The sequence below is a fragment of the Chelmon rostratus genome, chromosome 4 (assembly GCF_017976325.1).
Source record: "Chelmon rostratus isolate fCheRos1 chromosome 4, fCheRos1.pri, whole genome shotgun sequence".
In the NCBI taxonomy this organism is placed as follows: Eukaryota; Metazoa; Chordata; class Actinopteri; order Chaetodontiformes; family Chaetodontidae; genus Chelmon; species Chelmon rostratus.
This window is the reverse complement of record NC_055661.1, coordinates 18125356-18138927: the sequence shown is the minus strand read 5'-3', so window position 1 is coordinate 18138927 and position 13572 is coordinate 18125356. Positions and strand designations below refer to the sequence as shown.

At 41.8% G+C, this 13572-nt stretch overlaps 1 protein-coding gene across 1 annotated transcript; it reads right to left on the bottom strand.

The window, feature by feature from the left end:
- Window positions 1-7082: 7082 nt before the first annotated feature.
- Window positions 7083-12767, bottom strand: rx1 (retinal homeobox gene 1). Its single transcript, XM_041935997.1, has 3 exons — window positions 12458-12767; window positions 8771-9024; window positions 7083-7559 (listed from the first exon to the last, which is right to left on the bottom strand). The coding sequence occupies exons 1-3, from the start codon at window positions 12765-12767 to the stop codon at window positions 7083-7085; spliced, it is 1041 nt and encodes a 346-aa protein (XP_041791931.1).
- Window positions 12768-13572: the final 805 nt, after the last annotated feature.

The following is a 13572-nucleotide window of genomic DNA, read 5'->3' as shown; positions in this document are numbered from 1 at the left end:
GCTCTACAAGTGTGAAGGAAGCACACCCCCCCTCTGTCTGTCTCTCTGTCTCACAGATACACCCACACAACACTGGCGCCAACTAGCAAATCCCCCTCTTCCACCCCCCCCTTAACTGACCTCTAATTATGTCATGCGAAAAAGCTGTGTCCCATTGAAAAGCTCTCTTAATCAAACCCAATTAATTCCGCTATTTTCCCTTATTGTCCTTTGCAAGGAACGCGTCTTTCCAATAAGACTGTTAACTCCAGCCGTGGCCCTTTCAGATCTACTGGGGTGCAGGAGCGAAATAATGGACTGCACAATTAATCAATTAGTCATTAGGGACTCAGTTGTTCTTAATGAACACAGTGACTGTGTAGCAGAGGTGAGTTGGGGCTTGTTTTCCTATTTGCAGCTAAGTCAACAACCTTTAATTTCTTAATTTCTGTGACCTTTACAGTTAGAGTACAAATGAAAACATGACAATGTGCAAGTGCTAGAGTTCATCACCTTTATGGTTTTCTTGCTTTGTGCTATTGCTCTGCTCCGATCATTCAATCATTTCCTTAATTATTTACATTTGTTGCTTTTAGGGTTTTGGGGCTAGTCCAAGTTAAGTCTCAAGTCTCCATAAGCAAATGTAATCAGACTAACAGAGACAGACTCAACTTCCAATTCGAATTTTATATTCATTTCTGCCAATAGCTCGCCATAAATCCTATGCACACGTCATTTAAAACAACACAGCATTTGAATAAGGCTGTGTCAGTTGTAGCCAAGTAAGTAAACTTTGCATTTAGAATTTTTACCAAATACGCATATTTGTCCACAAGGTCAAGGCTGAACCTCCTTGCTCAAGTCTCAAATCCACATTTTTGTGATGTAAATCTGGCTCAAATCCCAGTCTCCACATCTCTGCTTGGAGGTACGTATTTGTTTGCTTCTCCAACCTGCAGGTGAATAAAGAGGCTTTTATTGGTGATGCTTCAACAGTAATCACTTCACCGTAGTGTGAAGAGACAGACTGATGTTCAGATTAACCGTCCCAAGTGCCAGGTCAGGAGGATTAAACACTGTTCCTGTGTCTCACCACCACAAGACTCAGGGTTTTTACCATCTTGTGATTTATTGTTCGACATCAAGCAGTATGTGGACAGATTGATTTTCTGTACAATCCAGATGTCCAGATTAGATTTGGTTTTGGATGAGCACATATGTAACGCTGTTACAAAATACATGCGTCAGCCAGGAACACTGAGCTGTGACAGTGCTGATGTATTCATTGTCATCATTGTACTCATTGACAGTTGGACTAATTATTGTCTTTCTCTCTGTACTTTTGGCGCTCCCTGTCCAAATATTCAGTAATTTCAGAATATAAATACATTTTTGAGAAGTTCAGGTGCTTTGTAAGAGGAACGAAAGAGTAATTTACAAAAATAGCAGCTACAAAATTTGGCCACCAGCACTTTTTTTCCCTCCGTGTTGATGTGCCGCTGCTCTTTTTCCCATGCTTTTCTTTGTGCCAGTCACTCCGGCTAAACGCATGCCTACCCTGGCCCCTGGCTGTGGCTGTGGCTATAGCCCCGACCCGGCCCCAGCTGAGCAGTGCCAAGCTGTCCAGAAGTTAGTTAGTGTCCGTTCAGGCCCGGCTTGGCTCGGCCCGGCCCCGGTGCTAATCCTCGGGCTGTCAGAGGACCCCGTTCTGAACTCATCCTGCAACACAGGAAAACGCTCTAATTGGGGGATTTTCTACATCATTAACTCTGATGAGCAGCCATCCCACCCTCCCTCCCCTCTTCCTCTCTACTCTTACTCCCTCTGTCTCTCCCTCCTTCTCTCTCTCTCTATCTCACTCCCACACTTTTCTCCAGCTTAATCTCTTTCTTAATGTCTCTCTTTTTCCTTTCTCCCACTCGGACTTCCTCACATTCTCTGCCTCTCCTTTCATCCTTAAAGCACATTTTTGCTTTTCCATCCACTCTGCGTAATGTTTGTTCAGCTCTTTGGCAATGCTGTGAGACATGATCCAGTAAACAAAAATCAACATGTGGAAGTAGTGAAAGTGCTACAAATCTCTTTACTGTGCACTTTATAGTTCAGTTTTTGTGATTTGTAAGATTTGAACTCTAATATGAGTTTTCTTTTTTTTTTTATTTCAAGTCCTGTCACATGATTCACAACTGCTTTATGCTCTCATGTATTACATTTGAGTCACAGAGCCAGGCATCCAAATTTCTGAGAAATAACCCTAACCTAACCTAACCTTTGAAATTTTTGAAAACCCCAGTGGGTTATTTAACAAAACCTGTTCTGGAGGTATTTCCAGAATCCTCAAAACATCTGGATGAAAAAATAGTCTGTTCCTGGCGCCTAAAAATGTCCTAACTACTTATTCTTAATCCTGATAGTTGGAAATGACGTATGTCCGGACCCTTTTCTGTTAAACACACAGAAAAAACACATTTTGTTTTGTATGAAAAATATAAAAAACAAGAAAAAACATGAGTAAGTATATAACTGATTATAAATGTTTTCATTTTGGTTCTCATAGTGCAAACTGAGCAAGGAGACATGTCACCTCCGCCTGTCGTCTTGTACAGGAAAAAGAGACCTAACATAGGAAATAGGTTAAAAAAATATTTTTTCATCCAAGAATCTTTGAGGATTGTGGAAATACCTTCAGAACAGTGGTAACTGTTGTTAGACGACCGTTTGGGTTTATTTATTTTTCTGAAAATCAGATGCTTAGCCTTGTAACTGGAATGTAATGGTAGTTCATGAGAGGCACGAACCAACAACACACCACTGGAGTGTAATGCAGTATGTAATCGCTTCAGGACAACAAAAATTCCCTGTTACGTCCACTGGCCTACCCATATGGCCTTTGTAGTAAGGTCCATCCAGGCCTCCATCTGTCCAAGAAAGCGATCCACACGCTGAGGAGACCAGCTAGCGCGGCGGCACCGGTCCCTCTGTGAACATGTGTTGCAGCGGCTGAGCCTGCCTGCCTGCCTGGGGGCAATTAGGGAGTTGGGCCCTGTGGTCAGAGGCCCCCCTGGGAAGCCCTGATTGATTGGAGTCTCATCTTCCTAACAGGCTGGCACCCTGCCACCAAACCATGGAACAGCAGAGAGGATTGGGAGGGGTAAAAGGAGAGAAAGAGCTCTTATATGACAGGGAGAGACGGGGCACAAGTGTTAGAGGAAAAGAAAGAAAAATGTCTCTGCCCATGTATGTCAGATGACAACGATTATGCTGTAGTAATCTTGGATTGCTCCTCAGACTTAGTGAGGTAAAAAAAAAAAAACACAGTGACTGTGTGGGAAAGAGTGCACAGGTCAACATGAAAGCATTGCAGTGAGACAGTGGAGATACATATTCTATCAAACTATATTTATTTTCAGCCGATCTTCATCCTTTCCAGAATACGGACATCCAGACAAATTCAAAAAAAAAGAAAACAGTCACTGGGACAGATATGACTAGGACATGTAAGAAACAAAACAGCCATACAAGAAAAATATCCTGTACATTTTCACATTAAAAAAACTAAAACTGTCAAACTCCTAGTGCATTTTTGTCTATTATCTAACCTTTGGCTTGTTCTTGGTCCAAAATGACATTTATTTAGCAATCTAAAGAAGCTCTTAATGTGGAAGGTATTCCTCATTTCATCTACGGTCTGGAGTCCTGGCATTGTCCAAAAGGGAGTCTAAACATCACTAACCAACATTTTAAAAACTACATGAGGACACGTGACGAGCAGCAGATGTAAAACTGTGTTTTTCCCTCTCTGAGCAGCACAGCAATGGGTTTTAAAATGAACCAGAAATAACTTAAAGGTCCAGTGTGTGGGATTTAGGTGATCTATTGGCAGAAATGTAATATAATATTCAAAATATTTACATTCATGTTTTCCATGGTGTATAATCACCTCAAAATAAAAATGGTTTTGCTTTCCTTACTTTTGAGTGAGCTCTATACATCTACAAAGGGAAGAGGTCGCGAATTTAAGAATCCTGCTATGGTGGACTGATGACTCGCCCCACTCTGCCTCTTCTTACCCTGATATTCTTACCCTAACCATAACCATCACTCCTCATGTCTGAACCTAGCTAACCCAACCAACAAAGGCAACAAATACAAGCCAGTCAGAGGCAGAGAAGGGCGGGTCTTCCCCTCGCCACAGTGGGATTTGTAATTTAGTGTGCAGGTTCTCTTGCAAGGATGTTGCACTTCAATGTTTCTACAATAGCCCAGAACAGACAAACCATACACTGGTTCTCGAGAAGGCCTTTCACATTTTTTAGCGGTCACCACAGGGGAGAGGTGAGGTGACGAGTCTTCAGTTGGTTGCAACCTCCATGCTAGATGCCACCAAATCCGACCCACTGGACCTTTAACGTTGTTGTTCTTGCTGCTGATGTAGCTGTAGTCAGTGTGGATGCACGACTTACTGTCAGCGCAACTTTCACATCATATTAAAGTGAAATATGACACCATACAATTACTGGTCTTCATTTTTAAAAACAAAATATAAAAAATAAACATCTGAAATTGCACTTCAAGATGATGGGTGTTCTCTCCCTCTTGTTCCATAACAAAGTCCAATAAGTTAACATATTTTCTCACATAACTGAACATGCACTGGCTTTTCTGCCTGTACTTACTCAGTTATGTGAGATATTGCCTGTAGCTGCTGCTAAAATGTCCCAATACCAAATACAAATCTGTTTAGCTCTGCTGCTCACATGAAACACATTGTGGTTAGGGTTGATCATCTCTACCTTTAAGACAATTAGAGCTTGACTCTATAACAGATGGTAAAAGACCAATAGTTTGTCGCTAATGACCATAGCAGCTACAATCCATGTTTATCCTCCTTTGCTTGAGAAAGAAAGAGAAACTTTGATGACAAAATGGTTACAAGGGCCTATTTTGTGCAGTCTGAGACCGCCGCCCCTCCCCTTCAATTTCAGACAAAGAGGATACACTTGGATCAATTGTGCCGAACAAAGACTGAACTATGTGGGGTGACGCATCACACAGGGCTCTTTCTGCTGCCCTGCACGTACATGCAGCCACCCAACACTGAGCTGCCAACAGGTTTTCTCCTCCAACAGTCACTCAAGCAAAAAGAGGGTTACTCTGCTCACTAGTCTAGGGGTGCCCAAACGTTTTCCCTTGGAGGCCCTGAACTGAAACTTAATGAAGGGCCACAGGCCAAAAGCAAACACCTGTTGTATTAATAAGAGGCAAAATGGTACTAGGATTCCAATGTTCCCTTAATCGACTGATTTCCTTCGGAAAGTGTCACTCTGCCTGCCATGCTCGGACTCAGAAAAAAATAATAAGGGATTTTCCATATTAAAAGAGCATTTTCCCTCACAACAAATAAAACAGCATAAACACTGATTTATATTTTATTTTTTCAAACTAATTGGAATTTTATTGGTGTGCCAAATCGAACCTTATGGCGGGCCAACACGAGCCACACTTTTGGGCAACCCCAGCCTTTCTTTCTTTAATACTTTCTTCTTTTCTTCCTTTCCTTCCTTGCTCCTTTAAAGCGTCTCAGCACCGATTAGAAAAAGATTATGATTGTGCAGAATTATTTTTGGTCTATTCTCAGCCCTGGTCCACATAGAATGGGGGTGGGGAACCTCTGGCCTCAGGGCTGCATATGGCCCACGAGACCATTTAATCTGGTCCACAGCGCAATTCATAAATACAAAAACAACAATCTTAAATGCAAAAAATTCTCTAGACAATTCTCTAGCAATTACTTTTTTTTTGACGATAAAAAAAAACAAAATAGTAAACTAACCCGTCCTTCCAAATGGTCCCTAAACGCAACATGCACATAGTGGTTATGTTGTTGTGACAGTCGCTATGTCATGCATCATGGAGACTGTCAAGAAAAGGAAAGTAGATGTGGAAGGCCACACACAGGTTAGAAGAATTTGCTCAGTTCTACTCAAGAACGACTGACCCAAACCTGGAAAACCAGCTGTGAGTAGCATCATCATCATCACTACCGTCTGACATCAGATAGAGGAGAAGCAGTCGAATCTATTGAAGAGGTTAGTGAGGCAGTATGGCCCTCAAAACACTGAAATGGCTCTTGACAGGCAAAAGGTTCCCCACCCCATCACATCTCTGACTCTAGTTCACTTTCCTACCACACGATTATCTAATTTACAGTTTGTGACCCCATAACTGAGAGATTCCCCTCTGCCTGTATGTTGGAAGCCACAACAGTAGGCTGGTCCCTCTGCTGTCACCTTCCTCCTGTCATACCAGGGCATCTGAACTGCACAGTCAGGAGGCAGCAACATAAACCATGCTATAATTGAGAGCTTATCTGAAAACCAGTTACACAGCTTTTATAAATCAACAGATAAGTGAAACATGTCTTTACAGTCATAGTCAGAGACATTGTTATGGGTCTTTGCATAGCTGCTTTCAAATTAAACTAAGACTGGACTTTCATTCACAAAGTACTCTGAGATGCTGATTAGCTGACCCATGAAAATACGACAATTGGATTAATTAGTAAAAGCATAAACTTAGTAGAAAAAAATGGGAAAAAATAAGGATCAACAGCTGAATGTCGGATGTCACATTGGACATCCAAACATCTCTAAGCATTAAGGGGAGGTATGCTTGCAAAGATGGTTTGTTACAAAAAGTGTTTGATAAGGTAAGAAATTGCTCCTTGGGTGCAAGTTGTGACTAGAGCAATGCTCACCAAGACGACATTTGCTTTCACAGCACCCAAGGCAATGCTTAACCCTTAGAGATTGGAGACGTCTGATAATTGGTGGTTTAAAATAAATTTAACAAGACTGTAGAGTTCACTGGTCTGTTTCATGTCCTTGAGATGAAGAAAAATAAAAAAAATAAAAAGAAAGTTCAAAGCAAGTCCTAAAATCCTCAGCTTTCGCAGTTCAAAATCCATTTCCTTTGCTCTGTGGGTAACATTTCTGTCATTTTCCAACATTTTACTCTTTAAAATCTGTTACCCTGAACCCCAAGAAGCAATGTCAGCATCTCCATTTCCCAGCGTCATTCACACGGACCGGCAGGTTTGTTAGTCACATGGGTTGCCAGGTCTTATCCATAGACTGGATGTGTTCCTTGGCTTTCATTCTCAGTGCAGCGATACTAGAGCTGCGCTGGTCCACGTCCTCCAGAGGGTATTTATCGGGGTACGGTGCCGGACACTGGTAGGGAGGAGGAGCCATACTCTGCATCCCCTGGCCCATGGACGGATGAGGATGAGAGTGAGGATGAGGATGAGGAGAGGAGTTGAGGAAGCTGTGGCTGGGGTAGCTGGGCTGGAGGCCTTGAGCTGGACCCATGAAGCCTGGGATGCTGTGGACAGGGGTAGTACTGGACAGGGGAGAGGACAGCCAGGGGTCCAAGGGGAGGGAGTTGGTCATGGGGCCCATGCTGGTGTGAACTGGTGCCGGGCGGTTGAAGGACAGCATGGGTGAGTCGTGGAGCTTCATGGTGCTGGCATCCATTTTTTCCTGCCGGCGCCATTTAGCTCTGCGGTTCTGGAACCAGACCTGGAGGACGAAAGCATGACTGTTGTTTCTGCTTAAAAATAGACAGGGTCATCTGATCATGGCACACTGAGCATCTCAACCCAACACTCACAGAAACACTGTAAAGCTGTAGTAAAATATACACAAGCACCTCTAGATCCTTACACTGTAGATATTTATCATAATATGTGCAGCACTGAGCAAGCATTTCTTAAGAAGTTGAGTCTGAAGGTTAATTATTGGTCATTTTCATTGTCATTTCATTTTCATTCATTTTCATTCATTTTCAAGTCCAACCAACTGCTATTACGTGACAGAAATGTAATATTTAGCTCACAGGATAACAACTGACTCATCTTTTCAACCTTAAAGAAATCCATGAGATGCAGCTCAAAGCTCCTGAAATTAGTTAGCAGCCATCGTGCTAAGGACTTAGATGTCAATGGTTATTACATATGAATATGGACATAAATATAAAGAAGGAAATAAGGGGAATGACATAGCACAATAGCCATTTTGACTTGTGCTGATCCGTGCTTGATGCCCTGTTGGTGTTGTCCTTTCTTTCTTCCTTTGGACTATTTGGAAGATGCCCCTGAACACAAAGCTAGCTGCCAGTAACACATGAACTGTGTTATATTACTCCTTATCACCTGCCTGCTCAGTTCCTCTCTTTGTTCCACAAAAACAAAAATAAAATTTAAAAAATAAAGATTTAATTGTAACCTATCAGGAGCCTCCCACTGCTGAATCCAGCTGCTTCTTCACTACCTTTAAGGTGTGATTTTGGCCATTTACCTCCTCTGAATAAGCCGCTGCCCTGTTTAAAGACTGCGCCCTCGTGTCCTTACAACTCTACGTGACGGTGGCAGCGTGTGTTGTAACACTTGGAAACGCACACCCTGCTCGCGTAACTATCTAGTACAATCTCATCACCTGAATACTGACAAGCCAAAGGCCAAAGGCTTATTGTGTTTCTGTTGTCCTCTAGTGCACCTCAGCATTAGGAAACACACCAGCTCTTGAGGTTAGCTGCCAGGTTGTGATGTGGTTGCCTAACTCTTCTACTGCTGTAATCTATTAAGTAACGGCCCAACACAAGAGAAAACCAACCACTTGTGTAAACAGAATATCTTTGGCTTTATTATGATTATTTGTTAATTAATCTATCAGCTAAAGACGTGGTTTTGACAGACTCATGTTGTTGCCTGTGATGTTGTGCGTCCTCCCACCTGGACTCGGACCTCTGGGAGGTTCACCTTCATAGCGAGCTCCTCGCGGCTGTACACATCTGGGTAGTGGGACTTCTCAAAGGCACGTTCCAGCTCATGCAGCTGGTAGGTGGTGAAGGTGGTGCGGTTGCGCCTGTGCTTCTTCTTGGGCTGATCATCCTTGCATGGCTCCGGGGACTTGCCTTCATCACTCTCTACACTCTTCCTCAGCTCGCTCAGCTCCTCGTCGCATTTGTTTGAGAATAAGCCAGCATCTGTTCGGAATGCGAGAAAAATGAATCAAATGAATGAGTGTCCATTTTCTTCATGCACGTTGTTTTATTTGAAAGTGGTGATTACCAAAACGATAAGTTGCAAATGTGAGCTTGAATTTAGAGGAAAATCAAAAGCAGAATGGTAAGTTGCAATGAAGAATGTAGTGCCCACTTTCCAGAAGAGCAGACATTAGTTTGACACCTGCAACAATAGGCTACTGTAGGTCAGTGAAGCAAGCAATCCCCTGAACTTCAATGAGGCTCAAAAACATTCCTAATCGGATTTAGAAAAGTTGTTTCCAGTGTTTATCGTCTCCGAAAGTAAACTGTCCACAGAAAGATGTTTGGAAACAAGTGTTCCCTTTCTTTTTATGGACTGAACAGTACATCACATTGTTGCATACATTGTTAAACAGTGTTTAGTGTTGACAGTGGACTGCAAAACCACTCTCAGTTCATCTAAACAGAAACCTTAAAATAAATGTTCACTAAGATGCATTTAAAACATGAAAATACCCACGTCCTGTCAATATTCACACACATACACACACCGCAGGAGTGCAGAAAACATTATACAGCGGAATTAAGTCTTTAACACAATCAAGAGGAGATTGGTGGCTGAATTAGTCTAACCAGCAAGTAATTGAATTAAACAAAGTACAAAGATGAGGATCCAGCAATCAGATCAGTTGCTCTCATGACACAGCTGCTCCAGAAGGGTTTCTGTCTGCCACGATCAATTGACTGTTAGTCAACTGAACTATTAGTGTTCGAGTTGACTATCCACCCTGTTCTAGCTCTGTTTTTGGTCTCCACTGACTCTTGGGGAAAAAATCTGGCTCTTTAGCTGCTAAATGCTCCACTGTGTTTACCAGATAAGCATGAACTGTGTCTTTCTTTGGTTAGGTGCTAAACAGGTAGTGTACAGCTGGTTTCAAGGGGTTTTTTGCTGAAAACAGCTGTCAGCTGCTCCTTAAAGCCGAGGGGAGCTGCACATCTGAGCTGCACTGATAATCTCTGTAGGTTCATCACTATGAGTGACCCATTCTCACATTGTTTTCACATTACACCCAATACATTATTAGAATGAAATGTTACTTATAGCTGCTGTAGGGTAAGAAACTACGAGTAAGAAGGATCCATTTTTCAGTCAAGAGATTTTGGCATGAAATTTCCCCCAGTTGATCATTTACATTACGATCATTGCTTTTTTGCATTTCTTATTACGGTTTTAGAAATTTTATATTTAAAAATGTGTAAATGAAGCTTTATCTATCTAAATTTCCAGTACAAAAATCTGAACATTGGATGAAGCCAGAATCATAATTTTCTTGAAATATTGAAGTCAAAGGTTTTCTGCATAAATAAAGAAAGTAAAGAAACAAATATAAAAAAAGAAAGAAAGAAAGAAAGAAAGAAAAAGAAAGAAAGAAAGAAAGAAAAATACCAGCATAAATCATCATCATCATAATCATCATAAAAAATCACCTTGTTTTTAGTGATGAAATATCATATAAATCAGGCTATGAATGATATATGAGCAGACGAAAAGAAAAAAAATTATGAGAAAATGGCTTTGAATTTTTTAGACAAAAAAGACACAACAGGTGTATATTGTAAAAATAGACAAATATTTTTGTTTATTTTATGTTTAAATTTGCAGCTGAGACATTATCTATTAAATATGCCCTAATTTGTAAATCTGAGCAAAAATAAATGTGTTGTAAATGTTTTTTTTTTACATTTTCTTTCCACTGGTCTGAAAGATGACATGAAATCAAAGCAATATAACCCAAAACCTCCAAATTGACCAGTGCAAGAAAAAATAATGTCTTAATTTTTATGTTAAATTAGTGTTTCTGAAGGCAAGAATGAACGTTCATGCTGAACCACTATCAGTTTGTAGTCAGTATTCAACACATGTTGACCGTCCACCTGTCACTGCCTCACTAAAACAGATGACTGTATCTGAATGTTAATGTGAGTCGGACGTGTTGACGGAGACAAAGGAAGGGGTCATTGTGGTCTTTCAACTGGCGAACGGGAGCAGAGGCAAAGGCAAAGCAGGATTTTTAGGGGTTCATTTATCCACTTCTCATTAAGCAGCTATGACAAAGGCCAGACTCTGACAAAGGCAGAGGTCAGGTCTGGTTCAGTGACCAGCTCCTGGCCTGTCAGACCATCACAGCCGCTGGTCTGAAGGCTGCCCACTGTTTATCAGCCAGCAGAACATCTAGAGGCCGGGGGGGGGGGGCACTGACACCCAACACAGAAAAGTTGCTCATTCAGGAGGAACTGGGCTGACTTCACAGGATAGTTCCATACAAAAGACTGATGTCATTGGTGTTGATGTACGTTAATCAAGAGAAACGAATGTCCTCCTGGATTCAGCGCCTGAGTTTGGATCACTCATAATCATTCTATCTGGACGGAATATTTCCATCTCCAGTTCATTTGTGTTCCTGCCACAAAATCACCAACCACCTGCCAGATCCTGCATGCGAAAATAGCTTCAGATTACACGTGATGAATTTGATTTCGAGGCAGAATGATAACAATAACACTCGAATGAACTGCTGCACACTCTAATCTGCACAGAGGAGAAGATTAGGGGAATTCCACAAGGGGATGGGATTGGGCTCGGGGACATAAACCCCCTACACCATCTTGTTCTGTGATTTATCTCTCAATCTCAGCCTACACACACATGGTTAATGCAACAGGCTCTACATGGCAACGGTGTGCAACACAGTGATTCTGAATCTGCACATGAGTAGATGGATGCAAACTGCACAGAAATGCTGCAATGACACATAGGATCCAAAAATGTAGGTTATATTTGAAAATGAATGTTTTTTGTGGATGTTCTTGTTTGACAGCTACCTCTTTGTGTGATCCCTTTTCAGAAACCAAAATTTTGAGCTTTAAGGTTTAGAGGCATGTCTTTTTAGAGCATGCTCTGCCTTTTACAAATGATCTTTGATATGCTTCCTTATCTTATGAAAAATCTCCAGCTGGTCATGCTTCACAGTATAAACTCATATTTAGGCTTTGAGGATCTTAACTTCACTCGGGCTCTTGAAAAAGTTTTGTTTGGACCGTGAACGACTGATTCTGTGTTGGTTTACAGATAACTTTAAGGTGTATTCTGTTTGCTCAGAGGCATCGATATCCTACCTTCGGTGCAGAAAAATCAATTCTTTCTTATTTCATTCAAATCTCTGAAGCACTGAACCCAGACCTCATACTTATCAGACCAGAGGTGCTGCTGTATAATCAATATCCTTGACCATCACGTGTGTTTTGAGGTTAAAAATCAGATGATTCATAAACTTTAACCTTAATAACAAACTCTGTTGCAAGATCTGCACTGACCAAGCAACTCTTTGCCATGATGGAGACCAGCATCCCCATCATCAGCAGCTTGACTCACCGTGGTATTGCTGCTGCTGCTCTGCGCTGCCGTTCCTCAGAGAGGAAAGGTGCCCGCTGTAGGTCGGGTGTGACGAGGGCTCCTGCTGCTTCCCAGGCTCTGCTAGGCCATCTATGTCCACTTTATGAGGTCGCGGGGCTCCAGCAGGGCTGAGCAGGGGGTCCTGGTCTTTACTGAAACCTAGGATGACATCAATGCTGTGGACGCGGCCCCCCGCAGCCATGCCCCCACCTTTCCCCATTTCGTGGAAGTTGCTGGGTGAGAGGCAGCTGTCATCCACCATGCTCATGGTATCCAGTGATAAATGCATTCGAGCGTGTGGGCACTGCGGTCAGAAGAAAGGGGTTTACGGTGATTGAAGGACTAAAGGTTCAGTGGTGAGTACAGATCACCTGGTTACCTCAGATGACTCTTTGTCCTCTCAGTCTAAACCTGCTTATCCTCTGCAGAGAGTCTGTCCCTTACACTCGGAAAGCCGTGGTACGACTTAACAGTGTGCTGATGGGCACTTAAGTTACTTCTTAATCCACACTTTTGACTTTTTAATATGAATGACTCAGAAAAACTCAGACTTAATACAATGTGTAAGTCAAAGTCTCTCTATTGGAATGAAAAAGACTTAATGACACATATCTTGTCATTCTACTCATAATATTACCATTACAATGAGTATAGATTGTAAACTGTAGCAACATCCAAGTTCTTAAAGAGCAAGCAACTATTTCTAGGGACTACAAGTGTGAAGTCTGCAGTTGCTGACTGTTTCTATGTAGTAATTCATTCACGTTGCATAGTCTTTGGGTAAAGTAATGCACATTGGTTAGGAACAGATGAGGTTTATGTGCAAACAAGAATAAATGAGTGAAGTAAGTAAGTAAGCTAAGTAAACTGACTGGATTGAAATTGCTGCGCCAAATGACTTCTTTAATCCATTATTTGTGTTCTGCTATGCAATAAAAATTAATCCACACATCTACAGACATGTACAAAAGAGCAAATTTGGCATACTCACGCACAGAGGAGCAGAATTGTGGGGTTTTGATTAAATGTATTAGTTGCAAGAGCACCAGCATTCGCTTGTTCAGTGCATCCCATTTAACAACTGAACACACATC